General features: G+C 39.8%; 1 protein-coding gene across 8 annotated transcripts in view; it reads left to right on the forward strand.

Annotated features, from left to right (window-relative positions):
- arhgap21b (Rho GTPase activating protein 21b) overlaps positions 1-15,845 on the forward strand; it is an 88,875-nt gene that overhangs the window by 25,613 nt on the left and 47,417 nt on the right. For all 8 annotated transcript variants that reach the window (XM_036597546.1, XM_036597548.1, XM_036597547.1 and 5 more), the window contains exons 3-4: positions 2,568-2,741; positions 4,459-4,480. In XM_036597546.1, coding sequence (XP_036453439.1) covers positions 2,568-2,741; positions 4,459-4,480 — 196 coding nt within the window. The remainder of the gene's footprint in view (positions 1-2,567; positions 2,742-4,458; positions 4,481-15,845) is intronic.

Here is a 15,845-nt window from a genome sequence, read left to right on the forward strand (position 1 = left end):
CCCACTTCACACTGATTTTACTCTGTATTGATAAAATTCTGGTGTCGTGGTGCAATCAAAGTGCCGATTTGCAGACGAGATGTTGGCCCCGAATGTTCTATCATGTAATCTACTCATTATTTTGATGATTAATAGAAAAGTGAGTTGTTCAGAAAGGCTCAACAAACCAAAAAAGGCTTCAACAAACCATGTATAGCTCTTAAATGAACCAAAATACTTTTATTGAAGAGCCATGGTACTTTATTTTAAAAATATCAAAGCAAGAAACAGGCAAAAACGCCCAAAAGTGTCTATTAGACTCTGGTTTTTAACATCATCATGCAAATTACCAGCTAATCATTGTTAGTTCACTGAATTTAAATTGTGTTTTGTTTTTGAGTAATCAAGTAATCGTGGTAGCCCTGATGTCAGCAGATGAAGAGAGGAAGTTTAAACACCCCCCATATTTAAATGTGGTGGTCAGCACTTCTCTGCAGGGAGAGGTTCTCACATCTGTGCTGTGGTGGAGGTTTGTCTGTGAAGGGAAGGGTGTGAATACTGCGGAGGTGTGAGGCTATAAATACTCTGTAAATAGAACGGCATGGCGAATAGAAAGGAGTGACCACTCCTGAGTCACCCTGGAAATGTGATGTCAGAAATCCAGTGGGAGGCTGAAGATTTTTACATATAAATAAAGCTGTTTAGGTCATATTACAAGTGGACAGTCTGACGGTGTGTTATTGTGATGAATCATGTCCTGATGCTCTTTTATGGATGTGTTATCAAGACAAAAAGAAAAAGAAAGGGCTTAACCAAATATAGGAGAGGCGCAAGCAAAAATCAAAGACCTTTTAGGAAAAAGATCAAACACTCTGTATCATAACAAAAGTAAACACTTTATTTAATTAAATCCATGACATTTCAGCCCACGTGCAACGCCATCATCAGATATAACTGATAAAATATATAAAAAGTGTGATTCATAGTAAATAATTGTATATCTGAAGGTGTTGCATGTGGAATGAAACTTCATGGCTTTAATTAAAGCACCTTAATTTAATGGTATATCAGATTTAATGTATCTGCACTGCAGATTTGGCCCAATTATAAAGAACCTGGAAACAACAACAGCAGTCAGTGTACACTAAATCATTGTACTCCGGTTCTCAGTTTCGTTTTTAAATGTGTTGCTGCTGTTTCGCTGATGTATTTTGTCTGTTCCAACTTGTTCTCAAGCTTCAGAGGAACTAAGTATCATGACACGTGAAATGTCTTCCAGTATAGTGAGGGTGTATTGTCCATGTTTAGGTAACATGTATTATTACAGTATTTGAAAATAAAGTCACAGCAGAGCAGTTAGAACTGTTCGTCCTGCCATGAATTGCGTCAATTTTTCAGTATTACTACATTATTAAACGTTTAAACTGTAGACAGAGTCATTCCGAGTGGTTTGGTGTTGAAAAGCTCTGTTCTAGAGAAACTTACCGAGTCAGAATCCAGTGGTGGTGATAGGAACCAGACGTCCACCTCTAAAAGCTCCCTCACAGAAGATTATTACATGAAATGGCTAGAAATACACTGCCTAATGCCTGAGAAGGTTTTGGACCTATACTTTTTGTTTAAATCCATTTGTGGCGTAGAGGTACATGTTAGGGGGCACAGTAAGATAAAATATTTTATAGTCATAATAGCTAATTTTTTTTGTTCAGGTTTACCACAATTTTACCATCATCAACATTACATATAAGCTCAGAAGACTCGTGTAGGTTCACTGGTGGTTCTGGATAGTAAATAAAATGTCTATATTTGTGTTCTAGTCATAGCGACCCCTGGCTCCTATCACCACCACTGTAAAAAATCTGGGTCAGTAGGTTTCTTTACGATGAACCATTTCATATCAGACCACTCTGAATGGCCTTATTTACTTCTTTACAACTAAATGTGACTCCTTGCACAATACTTTTATTTCTGGGTGCTGAAGTTTGCAATTGTAGCTACCACAAGCCTGTGTACTACAGGGATAACGGATGTGTTGTCAACAGAAGACAGAATGCATGACATATAATTTGGATTATTTCTGACAGTTTTACAAGCCAGATTGGACTTGTTGTGACATTTTACATCTTTTTTTTTTTTTTCCCCAAATAAAGCTTTACTTTTTGATACCTAATCTAAACTGACACACTGGCATCAGCAGATGTTCAAATCTAAATTCTAGCATCTGGTCTATTTTGTAAATTTTGATGCATCACCAAGCTGTATTACATTATTTGAACACGCAGACGTTTAGCAGTGCACCGTTTGTCAGGCGCTTTCATCAGTAGCTAAAGACTTCTACCAAAGTCATTTATAAGCATCATTGGCACTGCCTGTCTGGTACATTTGCTGTGTGGCGTCTGTTTCTTCCTTGCTTTTCAGACGTTTACAAATAGCCTGTGTTTTATGCTGCTGGAGATGTTTGTTTTAATGGAGGATGTAGCTGCTCTGTTTTGTCAACTCAGATATTTACCATCACTCCAGTGAACCATCACATCCTTATCTCCGGTTTGTCTGTTTATTGATCACTCCTGGTTCCTCTCTTCTCCTAGGATGTGGCGGATCAGAACAAATCTTCAGCTGCGCTGTTCCAGCTGGAGGAGGAGCCCTTCTCCTGGCCGGGGCCGAAAACGCTGCGCCTTCGCCGAACCTCGATGGGTTTTGGCTTCACTCTGCGCCACTTCATTGTCTACCCGCCGGAGTCTGCCATACATTCTACTTTCAAGGTTTGTCTCATGAGTGTCTCATCATGGCTGCTTATTATTTGTAAATGTTCTGGCCTGTCTAGGGTGGACCTCAACATGAATGCTAGAGTGGACTTGTTCTCAGTCTTCAGGCTCGCCACTAGACCACAACACTTAACACTGTTATTGAGACCCAGTATAGCCACTATAGCTTTGCTTAGGTATGTAAAAGTCTCAATTTAGGGGTTTTAACTAGGCTATTTGACCATTTTCTTTTGGGACCAGCATATGCCAAAATAACCACAACACAAACGTTTTTTTTTCACCTCTTAATGGTTTATTGATAATTAACGATAATAGCCATGAAAACGGTAGGTAAAATTTAGAATGGGTAAAATTCTATTTGAGTGTTTTGCGATCAGGTCCATGATGTGAAACTCCAGTTGTGTTTTTATTTAGTTTACTGTTGCATCAGTGTCACATTAATGGCATCAGTAGCCATGTTTACATGCAGACTGATAATCAGTTAATAGTATGACTAATAGCTCAATCGGAATAGAATACGTCCATATGCACACCATTTGCAATAGACTAGACAGATTGTGGCCATTCTGAATACAGTTCCTATCCGATTGATCGAGGTGGGTAATCCTGTAAATAATCCGTTAAATAGAAGAATAATATCCGTGTAAACGCCTGTATCTGATTACATTCCCTATCAGAAAGTTTAAGTCCGTTCTGCATGTTCGTCGCGTCATAGTGAAAGTTTATACCGTTCAATATGGCGGAGCTGAAACTGGTCTGCAGAGGAGACGAAGTTTATGCTCTGATCTTTAAAAGACGGCGGTGGGACGGACGTCCAGCTTATGTGTCTCAGAACACGACGTCTTCCTCTCGGCCTTCTTTAATAAGGACATGTGAAGGACGTTTTCCTGAGTCTGACATCATTTTAAAGGAATTAAAAACACAAGCACTGCTCACTGCTGCTCATCTCACTCTGACTGGACTCATGAGATGCTTGTTGTCATGGTAACATCTACACTAAGTGATATTCTATGTATGCGTGTAATTTTGGATCGAATTACTTGTATTTTCCATCAGTTTGTTGAGTAGAGTGAGAATATAAACACCTCGTTCTTAATCTGTAATTGGAATGAATTAAATCGGATTGGAGAAAATCTTTGCGTGTAAACATGTCTCTCTATCGCAGAAGCCTCCTGTCCTAGATATACGGAAAGTGACTAACGTGACTGTGGTTTTAAATGATGAGAATGTAAATATTACTAGATAAATTTGCTCTGATTTATTGATTCTTGTCCCAGCCTTAAAAAGCAGGCTGAGCTGGCACACACGGAGGGAATGTTATGACGGAAGGTTTTAACAGTGGAAGTCATTGCTTGCTCATAAGTATGGAGGCTGAGATCGAGTTTCAGTGTTCTTCATTGTCTTAAAAGGCCGGTCTCGGTTGAAAAGAATGGGTTACTTCATGGGAAAATGTTGTAAATGTATGTTGCGTTTTTTCCTTGCGTATGTCCAGGAGTCTAGACTGTAACGTTGCATGACTAACCCATAGCAGTGCAGCCAGCGTTTTATGAGTCTCTGTCTTTGTTGTAGTTTATCTTAAAGGCTTTGCTGCCTCCCAGCTCTAAAAGTTTTCAAGAAATAAAAAAAATTGAAAATATCTCAGTGTTAATGATGAGTGACGTCTACAGAAAGAGAGATGATGGTTCTCTAATCGTTTGTCTTCTTTTACTTTCAGGATGAGGACAGTGACCACAGAGGTAAGCTCATTCTCTGTATTATAATAAGCCTGTTTGATTACAGATTAAATAAATGCTTGTTTGTTGGTCAGTTAGGTTGCCAGCTGTTTCATTAGTTACTCATGTGTCTGACCAGAGAACCCGTTTCCTTATTTATCTGTATACCAGAATAAATTTTAAACTGGAGAAAGCACAGGATGACTGTGCTGAAGAAAAAATTGGAGAAATGGGCTCTGAATCATACTTATCTCTGCTATTATCACAGGCCTGCTCAGTTCAATATGCTGTTACACAGTGAGATACATCAAAGCAGGATAACATCAGCCAGTACAGACGCGAGGCACTCTAACTGAAGCTTGAGGCTTCATGTTCACTGTTTTATACTCTTCTGTCACATGTACTGCACTTCTGCCTGTTCTCCCTGAACTTGGTGCTACTGTTCAGAAGTTTGGGATCACTCGTCATATTAATAATTGTTATTCAAGTTTTTTTAGCTCCGTATTATAAAACGGATAGTTCTGGTTCTAAAATCTGATTGGCTGAGCCACGTTCAAAGCCGTTGTAAAATCCACAATATACCACAGCTATAATGCCTCATAACAACTGAACTCTGTATCACTGCGCCACGGCACGGAAAACCCTTCTGCTGTTAATGGATTAATCTTTGACTCCAAAGCTAATCGCACAGAGCGCCAAGTGCACTGATGAAGTAAGAACCCGGTTCTGTTTAAACTGAGGGGCTGAAAACTTATGTTCTTAACTAGAACTAGGCTGGTCAGCTAGGCAACAGATAGCAAACATGCTAAACAACTCCAACATTAATATCACAGGCTTGAATTAAAATACTCACGATATGATTAACAACAATATAGAAGGCTAAAGAATGTCACCCGAATGTCCTACACGCTTCAGATGTCCGTGAGTCCCAAACGGCTCTGTACTCCCTAGCTGAATAGTGAGCTGTGTAACATTAAGTTTAGAAATTCTAGCTTCTGCTGTCAAATAGTGACTGCATGTTGAGTATGAATGTGTCTGAGTCCCAAATGACCATTTTTAGCTGTATTTTGCTCTGTTGGGCTGCAGGATCCAGTATTTAAATTCCTGCGTAGTGCACTATGTAGGGAGCAGGGAGCCGTTTGAGATTCAGCCCCAGCGTGAGAAAAGGGGCGTTATCAGACTGGCAGAAGAGTCGCGGTGGTGATTTGGTGACCAAAGAGTACTTATGAACTGACAGTGTTTGTATTAACCAGTGCTGTGATATCATATGATCACGGTTATACGAAAAAAAGTTCTAAAAAATCGTGAAACGTCTGCAGTATAATTTACAGTGATTGGTGACTGAATGTTCTCCTCCTCATTCAGTGGTCAGTGGTTGCTTAGCAACAATACCATACTCTAAAGGAACTACATTTCTTGGCGGAATACTTGTTTATGTTGATTATTATTATTAATAACTGAAATAATTATCTAAAACATTGTGTATTTGAATATATTATGTGTTGGCCGCGGTTTTCTAAAAGCAATAAGCCACTCGAGGCAGTGAGTTACTGCGATTTTATCACGGGAAGGGAGTTTTACTCCGCTTCGTGCCAAAGAACACCCTTGCCCGTGATAAAATCGCAGTAACCCACAGCCTCTTGTGGCTTAATGCTTTATTAACTTATACAGTGCCTAGATCTGGGCCAGGCACCCAAATGATTCTATTTTATTCCATTCTTCAAGTTCTGTAACATTGGGAGGTTAATAAATGATAAATAACATGCTATTATTATCTATTGCTCTGCTGTCTACCTTGAGATATGATTGCCTTTTTTTTTTTAAAGTGGTATAAAAGAAAAAACTCTTTGTTAATGTTCCACAGCTCAGCTCTGTTCATCACGCTGGACATATCTATATTCAGCAGATTTGTTTTGTATGAGTAAAAATGCGGATTCAAAACTTTTGAGTGGTAATTTATGTAGGAGTGAATATTCGGGATGTACCCTCTGGCTATTTTTGATATCGATGAGCGTTATTGAGCACATATTCAGCTGAGTACAGGGAAGGAAAGAAAAACAAAAGCTGAAAATTGCATCAAAGTATGTTGTGACTTTTTAGTAATACTTTGCTCCTACACACTTAAAAATGATGGCTCTTCACGGGTTCTTTAGTAAAGAAAACGGTTCTGTATAGAAGCATGAACCCTCAAAGAACACTTGGCATGATTAAAGGGTTTTTTGCATCATGAAAGCGTTCTTCAGATTGATGGAGAATGTGCTGTAGATGGTTCTGTATAGCACCAAAAGGGTTCTTCTATTGGTACAAGCTTGACATCACAACAATAGCTGAACCCTTTTTGGTGCTAGAAAAAGGTGCTATGTAGAACCATACTACACATTTTCCATCAATCTGAGGAACGCTTTCACTTTAATTATGCAAAGTGTTCTTTGAGTGTTCATGGTTTTATGTAGGACCTTTTTTCTTTACTAAAGAACCCTTGAAGAACCATCATTTTTAAAAGCGTAAATAACCGTGCCATAAACATGCTATAGCTGTTTTTACATGCTGTCATGACTGATTTTGTTCAGTGATGTAACAGCGCCATGTTGCTATTACTGGTAATTGTCGTGACAGATGTCATAATTAAGCAGTAGAACACAGAGGGAGTGTGTTATTGTAAAATAACATCACAGCTGTGATTCGGTCGCCGTAGATCATCACAGCCGTGATGTTATTGGCGATAACACACTCCTCGAGTGCTCTGTTGCTTTTATACAACAGTTAAATAAATAAAGTAATAAATTAATAAACTGGGCCGTGAACGCGGCGTTTAATACGTTTTAATGTTCGCAGTTCCTTCACCAAATTATAGTTCCTTAACGAGCAGCTTGTTGCTACGTCAGAGTAACGAGCTCCGCCCACTCGCTGCACAGCCGGCAGTTCGTTCTCCAGCTCCTTACACTAAATTCCCAAACTGTCATCACCACTGAGCAGCTTTTCAGTCGGCAGCTGTGACAGAAGAACAGCTAAACAACCTGGAATTAGCCAGAAATGAACCCAACACCATTCGCCAAACGTGTAGTCTGATCTTCAGAGTCTGATCAAATCAGACTGAGCCATAAAACTGCCACAATATCAGGTTTAGCTCAGTTTTGTCAGTTTTTGCCAGATCAGTATTAGTGTTGTTTTGTTCCAGCCAGTCTGTAAAGCATCTTACAGCCCATTTAGTTTGGTGAATGGTATTCGGTTCATTTCTGGCTGATTCCAGGTTGTTTAGCTGCTCTTCTGTCACAGCTGCCGACTGAAAAGCTGCTCAGCGGTGATGACAGTTTGGGAATTTAGTGTCGTCTCATCTTCAGAGTCTGACCAAATCGGCTGTCGGTCAAATGTGATCTTAAAAGTGTCCATTTTCTGTTTGTGGCAAACTAAGAAGTAAAAGCGTTCAAATGTCTTGAGCGTCTCCTACAGCTGTCAAAGTTGTTGCTTAGCAACGATATCTCAGCAGAGTGATACGGTGTTTGTGTAAAAATATGGCGAAACAGCACGGTTAGAACGCTTCTCAACCAGTCAGCTTGCGTGGCCGGAACTAACTGTTGTATAATGTGATGTATGTAAATACTTTGGTTCTGTGACATCACAAAAACAACATTCAAAACAGGCCGTTTTTGCAGTGTAGTTTCCGTATGTAGACTGAATGCGCTGAGGATTAAGAGGTATGCTTTGAGACTCTATGTATGAACAGCACCTCAGATTCCTACTTGAAATAAAACAAGGAAAACTTGTTTTTCCGTGATACGGTCTCTTTAATCGGCTTGAGCAGCCGAGTTGTTTTTCTTCTCCTCCTCGAGCTCAAGTTGAATCAGTGCTCTGCGTCCCACAGTCTGTGACAGGCCCTTTATTGAGCTCCGGCTCTGATGCTTCTCGTGACACGGCAGGCTGCACAGACTGCGGCTGTCTGAGGCTGCCAGACGTAACTGCCAGATTCTTTTCCCTTGCACCATCTTTCTCTCTCGCTCTCTTTCTCTCTATCTCTCTCTGTCTCTCTATCTCTCTAGTACGTGAACTCTTGACCTGATGTTGCATTCCAGCTTGAACTGCCTGTGTTTGTTTTAAACGAAAGCCTTTCTTAGTTTGTAGAGGTGTAAATGTTTCCATACAGTACTGAAAAAGTTATAGAAATACACTCTTACAGTTGGTTCTTCAAGGGTTCTTTTGTAAAGAAAATGATTCTAGATAGAGCCATGAATGCTCAAAGAACCCTTTGTATGATTAAAGGATTCTTTGCACCATGTGAGGGTTCTTCAGACTGATGGAGAATGTGCTGTGTTTGGTTCTATATAGGACCTTTTTGAAAGTAGTTCTACATAGCACCCAAAAGGGTTCTTCTGTTGTTAGTCTTGACAGCCTTTTGGGTGCTATGTAGAACTACTTTCTAGAAGGTCCTATGTAGAACCATATACGGCACATTCTCCATCAGTCTGAGGAACCCTTTCATGATGCAAAGAGCCCTTTAATCATGCAGAGGGTTCTTTGAGTGCTCTTAGAATCATTTTCTTTACTAAAGAACCCTTGAAGAACCATCTTCAAGAGTGTAAGAGGAAAAAAAGAAAAAACAGTTTCTTGAGATGTGAAACTATCACTGTAACACCCCTCGCTCTCTTCTGGGTGACTCATCTTTCATGGAAGTTGCTGTCAATGACAAAAACAAACATGTAGGTGGGCAGGAGGGAGGCAGGTCTTATGCAGGGGACACTAGACATAACCAAAATTTGGCGCGTCAGTTGGACGCCACTCTGCGTCTTTCTATTACTGTACTGTACCTACATACTTACTGATACCAAACCTGATGAATTTCCTGAATCATGCTGAATATTCCTTAATTTAATCTGTACGAGTAGAGTTTAAAATGTACTTGAGATTTTTTTCGAGACCCTCTAAACTTCACGTTACCATGTACGGTGTCCTTTAAACGGCTGCAGTAGTCTTTCTAAAGCTCTTTCTACTAAACATTCAAGATACACAGGTTCTTCACTAATCTGTGGTGGAGTGTAGAGTTCTGATATGGTTCTTCAATATGAGAATATAAAACATAAGAGAACTCAACACTTCTAATGTACTGTTCAGTTTTTTTTTACATTTTTATCACTAGTCGAATATTTAACCTTTTTAACTCCTTGGAACGACCGGTGGATCCAAAACGCACTTCGTCATATTCTTTACTTCATAACTAGTATTTTATAAGCTACATTCTAAAGGTGGGGGTCGTGTGAGAGCTGTAACTGTCTTCTTTCCAGTCTAATAGATGGGTGATGTAGCTTTAAACCTTTATAATAAAAAAAGCTGAACTCACAATTTTTTTCCTACTAAAAGTCGACCCATTTTTCCACAAATCTGAGCTGTAAACTGGATCTCAGATGGCGTCTCTTCAGTGATCTGCTCTGTAAAAATTATTTTATAAAAAAATACAAAGAGCATCTAAGATTTTTGGCTTTCAGCAGTAAATTGTAAGCATATGACTATGTTTGTGATCATAAAACACATTTTTTGTTAATTTGAGGGGAGCTTTTCCAAAAAAAAAAACAAATTTACATTTATTTCATACATTTACTGAATAATATGCCTTACGATTTGGGCCTGTAAATTCAGATGGAAAAACTGACTTGGCTTTTTTTCTGAGGTCGCTGACAGATACTGGAGGTTGTGTTTTCTGGGGTGTATTTTCCTAGAAGGCATGTAGGCGTTAAAAAAAACTGTTTGGAAACTTTTATTTGAGCCAAACCTACTTGTGTAGTCTGTCTAGAGCTCTGTGGAATCAAGACTTTAACATGTAAAATATTAAAAATCATATTGAGTCTTGACCTCAAAATCAAAATCATATCTTAAAAATGTGTGTATTTTTAAACGAGTGTAAGTTTTCGTGCAAGTAGGTACTGAAAGAACAGCAGAACAACAAAGCAATCCTTTGTTGATTCATGGTTGTTCCTGTTTGGCCTTCTGCTTTTTGTGATTGCCTTTCGTTTCTTCTTGTCTCCTTCGTGCTTTCTGTGGAAGGAGCGATAGAGCTGTAGATAGTTAAGCAATTCATTGTTGTGTCTCTACCTGAGATTTCTTTGTGTGTTGAGACCAAGGTGTAATGAAGAAGCGTTGCTGTTGATGTCCCTGTTTTGCCCAATCCCATTTCACCCCTCGCCCCTACCACTTAGCCCTACCTCTGTTTACGTCTAGGGGTAGGGTGTCCTGATTGTTGTTGAGATAGAGGGGTAGGGCCACATGACCCTCCAAACAGAGGTTTTTCAGAGACTCCAAACAGAGAGATATGAGAAAAAATTAAAAACCGGCAAGATGGCTGAACAAGAGACCAAAGAAAGACACAAAAGTGGGTATTTTCTACATTAAAAAATTACAAAAATCCCTGTATTATCTTAGTTTAATGTTGTTTCAGTGTATTATGGCCCTTTTTTTCATAACAAGCATAAAAATCGCTAATAGTCTGCTTTTGCTAGTTAACTAATTTCCCGTTCCACCTTAAATGATGCAGCAGTTCCTATGTCTGAGGTGTCAGAATGTAACCGTTGCACCACTTAAGGTGGAACGGGACAATTTGAACAAGAAGCTGGCAAATATCTGACTTCAGCTTCATATCACCAAGAATTAGGGGGGGGTGATAATAAATAATTGCCCCTCTTTGAAGTCATATGATTCCCTAAATGTAACTAAAGCCCAGCAGTGAGGAGCTGAACTTTACCCTCCTCTGCTGTCACTGCAGACTGGCAGGGTCGCCTACAGAGCAGCTTAATGAAGTAATGCTCTTTTTATTTGAGGGTCCCATTTCTTAGGGCAAGAGTTCAACCACTACCCCTTGAAAACAAGGGACAGGGGTAAAAATAAGAAATGGGATTGGGCCTTGACTCCCGCGAGGCCTACAGAACATCTTCTGAACGTCATTTTGACTTGACTGTAGTGTTTCGCTTGTGTTTGTTTGGAACTGCTTTACCACAGGAGTGAGACTTATCAGCAGAGTTCGCTATCGACGACTTCCTCTGTGCGGCAATGTTTACACACCTACAATCAGAGGTGTGTAGAGCAGCCTGAACCCATAGTTCACTGCCGGCCTCGCTCCCGGTTTGCTCTGAGGAGTTTTCTCTGAGTTTTTCCTTTGCTGATGGAGGAGGGAGTGCTGAGAGATGGATGTGATTGGCTGAGAGCCATGCCTGTCATTACATATAATAGAAAAATCACCTTATTGAAATCGTCACTGCTGTTGATACTGAGATTTTATGATAAACTAAAAAAGTCCCACGTTACGTCCAGACCTGAGTGCTGTGTGGAGTTAGCTGACTCAGAGGTGACCTCAGGTCAGGAAGAATGAGAATGAATCCCATTGTTCGGCGTTCCTCACTGTGAAAAGCAGTACTGAAATGCCATAGACTCACGTCAGTGAACTTAAACATGCCATTCCTGCTCTTAATCAAGTTAACAGGTTCAGTAGTCGGATTAAGTTCAGTGTTGTCTGAAATGGTGTGTGCTGACACTATGATAAGAGTCAAACTTGGCCAAACTCTCACACTCAGTGACAGAATGGACGCTGCTTCTCGTACTAAAGGATAACAAACGAGTGAAAATGTGAGGAGTGCTGATCTGTGTGAGGCTGTCATGATCATGACATTTAAGCTGACAGTTAATTGTCATATAAATAATTGTGGCTGATGATTTTAATTGTTTTTGGTTCGTTGTACTCAACTATTAAAAGTACAAACTTTAAGTGCCAAATAAACTGATTAGCCATCTCACTTCCTAGCTACACACCTAAAGATGGTTCTTCAAGGGTTCTTTAGTAAAGAAAATGGTTCTGTATAGAACCATTAACTATGGAGCCTCGCTGGTGACATCCTGTATAAATAAAAATAATGCGTGGCCACAACTTAGTAAGGCATGGGAACAAGACACTAAAGTTGTGACCATAGAAAGGCGTGGGAACAAGATCCTAATGCGTGGCCACGACTTAGTAAGGCATGGGAACGATCCTAATGCGCAGCCACACCTTTGCAAGGTGTAGGAACAAGATCCTAATGCGTGGCTACAACTTAATAAGGCATGATCTCAATCCCCCACCTTACTAAGTGGTGGCCACAACTTAATTATCTCATTCCCACATCTTACTAAGTCGTGGCCATGCATTATTTTTATTTATATAGGGTGTCACCAGCAGGGCTCTGTAATTAACACTCAAAGAACCCTTTGCATGATTAAGTTTCATTGCATTGTGAAAGGGTTCTTCAGATTGATGGAGAATATGCTGCAGATGGTTCTATGTAGCTCCTTTTTGAAAAGGGTTCTATATAGCAACGAAAAAGGGTTCCATTATTGTTACAAGCTCGACATCGTAACCATAGTAGAACACTTTTCGGGGCTATATAGAACCCTTTTCAAAAGGTGCTTATATTGAACCATATACAGCACAGTCACCATCAGTCTGAAGAACCGTTTCATGATGCAAAGAACCCTTTAACCATGCAAAGGGTTCTTTGAGTGTTAAGGACCTTCTGAGTTTACTTGCGATCATCTCAAATAATTGCGATTAGACAAGCGGTCCAGCATTCCTGGCTCTGGGATTGACTTGTCATTTTTTACAGTGTGTGTATTCAAGGACTTTATACATGAGGCAACAGTGCCCTCTAGTGGACATTGCTTACTCTAACCCATATATTATTGCTCAGACACTGACTAATAGCTGATTAATCAGCTGTTTATTTTTACATCCTTTTGATGTGGGCATCTGAACTCATGCCCAAGACTGCAATTGCAAGTTCTCAACACAAGAGGACACTAAGCCTTCTCTACAAGGCTCTAACAAAGAACTCCTCTCTGAGTCGTTTTATGTGAACAAGCTTTGGCTTAATCCTGTAATTAACCTAAAAGGCTCTGCGTGCCCGTTCGCCTTCTGTTCCTGTGTTTAAACCCTGCCTTCAGTGTTTTGTTCTCGTTCTTTTATGCTCCTGTGTGATTTAATCTTCCAGGATCTGGGTTTTTGTTTAACACCTCACTTTGTTTTTCCCACAGACATGTATGCAAATAGGGCTCTGGGCATTACGGACAACTGTGGCATTCGTATCAGCAGGTTTAAAGGATTTTCGGATGCTTTTACTTTCTACTTAAGTGTATTAGTGAGGAAAGAAAACAGTTCCAGTTTAATCATTAATATTATTAATAATATACTTCTTTTTTCTCTATTTAAATTCACTCTTTTATGTTGGTGCTTTATGATAGAATATTGGTTTTGTATATAAGTTTGGGATGGATGCCCACTGTATCTACCAAAGAATAGCAAATGAGTGGAAATGTCAGGAAGGCTGAAGTGCACCACTAGTGATAAGGGCCTGTTAATAGCAGAAATGCAGGATATCAGGATAAACATCTGACTGGATAATACAGAAGGGCCTATTTCCTATATCAATCAGTGGTTTTCAACCCTTTTTTTTCCCTTTTTTTAAATTATTTTAAACAGTCTGTCAACATTCAACTAAATGTTAATTTAAATATTACTAATTATTTGCAAAAACATCATAATTAGATGGACTTCATTTATCAGTCTGACAAAATTCTGGGTGCCCTCTGAAAAAAGATGGTCCTTTAAGGGTTCTTTAGTAAAGAAAATGGCTCTATATAAAACCATGAACACTCAAAGAACTCCTTGCATGATTAAAGGGTTCTTTGCATCATGAAAGAGCGCTTCTGATTGATGGAGAATGTGCTGTAGATGGTTCTATATAGAACCTTTTTGAAAAGGGTTCTGTATAGCACCCAACAGGGTTCTAATATAGTTAGTGTCAAGCTTTTATATTAAAAGTAACATTTGGTTAAATGTCTACATACTAAATACATTAAAAATGTGGTAAAAAGGGTTGAAAGCCGCTGATGTAGGAAATAGACCCTTCAGTGTTATTCAGTCAGATGTCCGAAAAAATAAATATCGTGACATTGTGTGTTGTAAATTTTTTTATTGAAGTGTTGCAATATCATGTTTTTGCCATATCGCCCACCTCTAGGTTCAATCCCTGCGCAGAGAAGCGCTCATTACGCTTCTAACGGTTTGCGCCAGCAGTGTAATGACTTCTTATTGGCGTTTATAAAAATATGGTTTGCATGCAGCCCTAGCGCTCATTCACATGTGGTGTGATGTTCAGTATGTAGTTCTTGTGAGTTTTTTCAGTAGGAAAGCCAACTTTTAGATCAGCCTAAGTAAAGTGCTTCAGTAAAATTAGCTCATTTTAAAGCTTTGTAGTTTTAAAATGGAAAGAAAAAAAATAAGTTTGATATCTGCGTCAAACAGATGTTTAGATTTCTCTAATATTTCAAGCAAATTTTTGATGTATTTATTGAGCTCCAGAAGAGCAGAGTGTTTAGGCAGCAGTGGGTTACTATGCTACGTATCTGCACTTTATTCATTTTAGTGAGTTAGAAATCCTGCACTCTTAAAAAAAGATGGATCTTCAAGGCTTCTCTATTAAAGACAGGGGTTCTACAGGGAGATTCTCTCGAAAGAGGCCCCGAATATTCTGTAATAACTCTCTCTAGGATGAAGCGATCTGAAGCAAAAAAATGCGCTACATACCTCGACGTCTGTGTAGTCAATTGCATTACATGCGATGCTGGAAGTGATCCCCGTTTTCTGCCAGACACATGAAGGGGTACGGGGGTTTGCACCCAGAAGTAGCAATTGGAGGTTAACGGTCATGACGGCTGTCCGGCGCCTACCTCATCGCTCCAACACAGGGGCAGCCCGGCTTGTTCGAAGCTCCATATACTGAGGAGCACATTGCACGTTGTTTTGTTCAGATTGCTTCATCCTAGAGAGAGTTATTACAGAATATTCAGGGCCTCTTTCGAGTGAATCTCCCTGTATGTAGAACCATGAACACTCAAAGAATCGTCTGCTTGATTAAATTGAACTGAAACTGGAGAGCAGCGACGCTCTGATAAACAGCACAAATTACCCACCAGCCTTGGGAGAGGAAGGTCGCCGGTTTGACCCCTTGAGCCGACAGTACGTGACTGAAGTGCCCTTGAGCAAGGCACCTAACCCCCAACTGCTCCCCGGGCGCCGTAGATAGGGCTGCTCACCGCTCCGGGCAAGTGTGCTCACTGCCCCCTAGTGTGTGTGCATTCATTAGTGTGTATGTGTGGAGGTAAAATTTCCCCTCTGTGGGACTAATAAGAGTAACTTTGTGAAATGGTTCTTCAGATTGATTGATTGTTGTGTATGGTTTTATGTAGAACCTATTTGAACAGGGTTCTGTATAGCCCCAAAAAGCTTTATACGAATGTGAAACTTGTAAATATAATAGAACCCTTTTTGGTGCTGTATAGAACCCTTTCAAAAATGTTCCACATAGAACCATGTACAACA

This window comes from Colossoma macropomum, unplaced genomic scaffold (assembly GCF_904425465.1).
Source record: "Colossoma macropomum unplaced genomic scaffold, Colossoma_macropomum, whole genome shotgun sequence".
Lineage (NCBI taxonomy): Eukaryota > Metazoa > Chordata > Actinopteri > Characiformes > Serrasalmidae > Colossoma > Colossoma macropomum.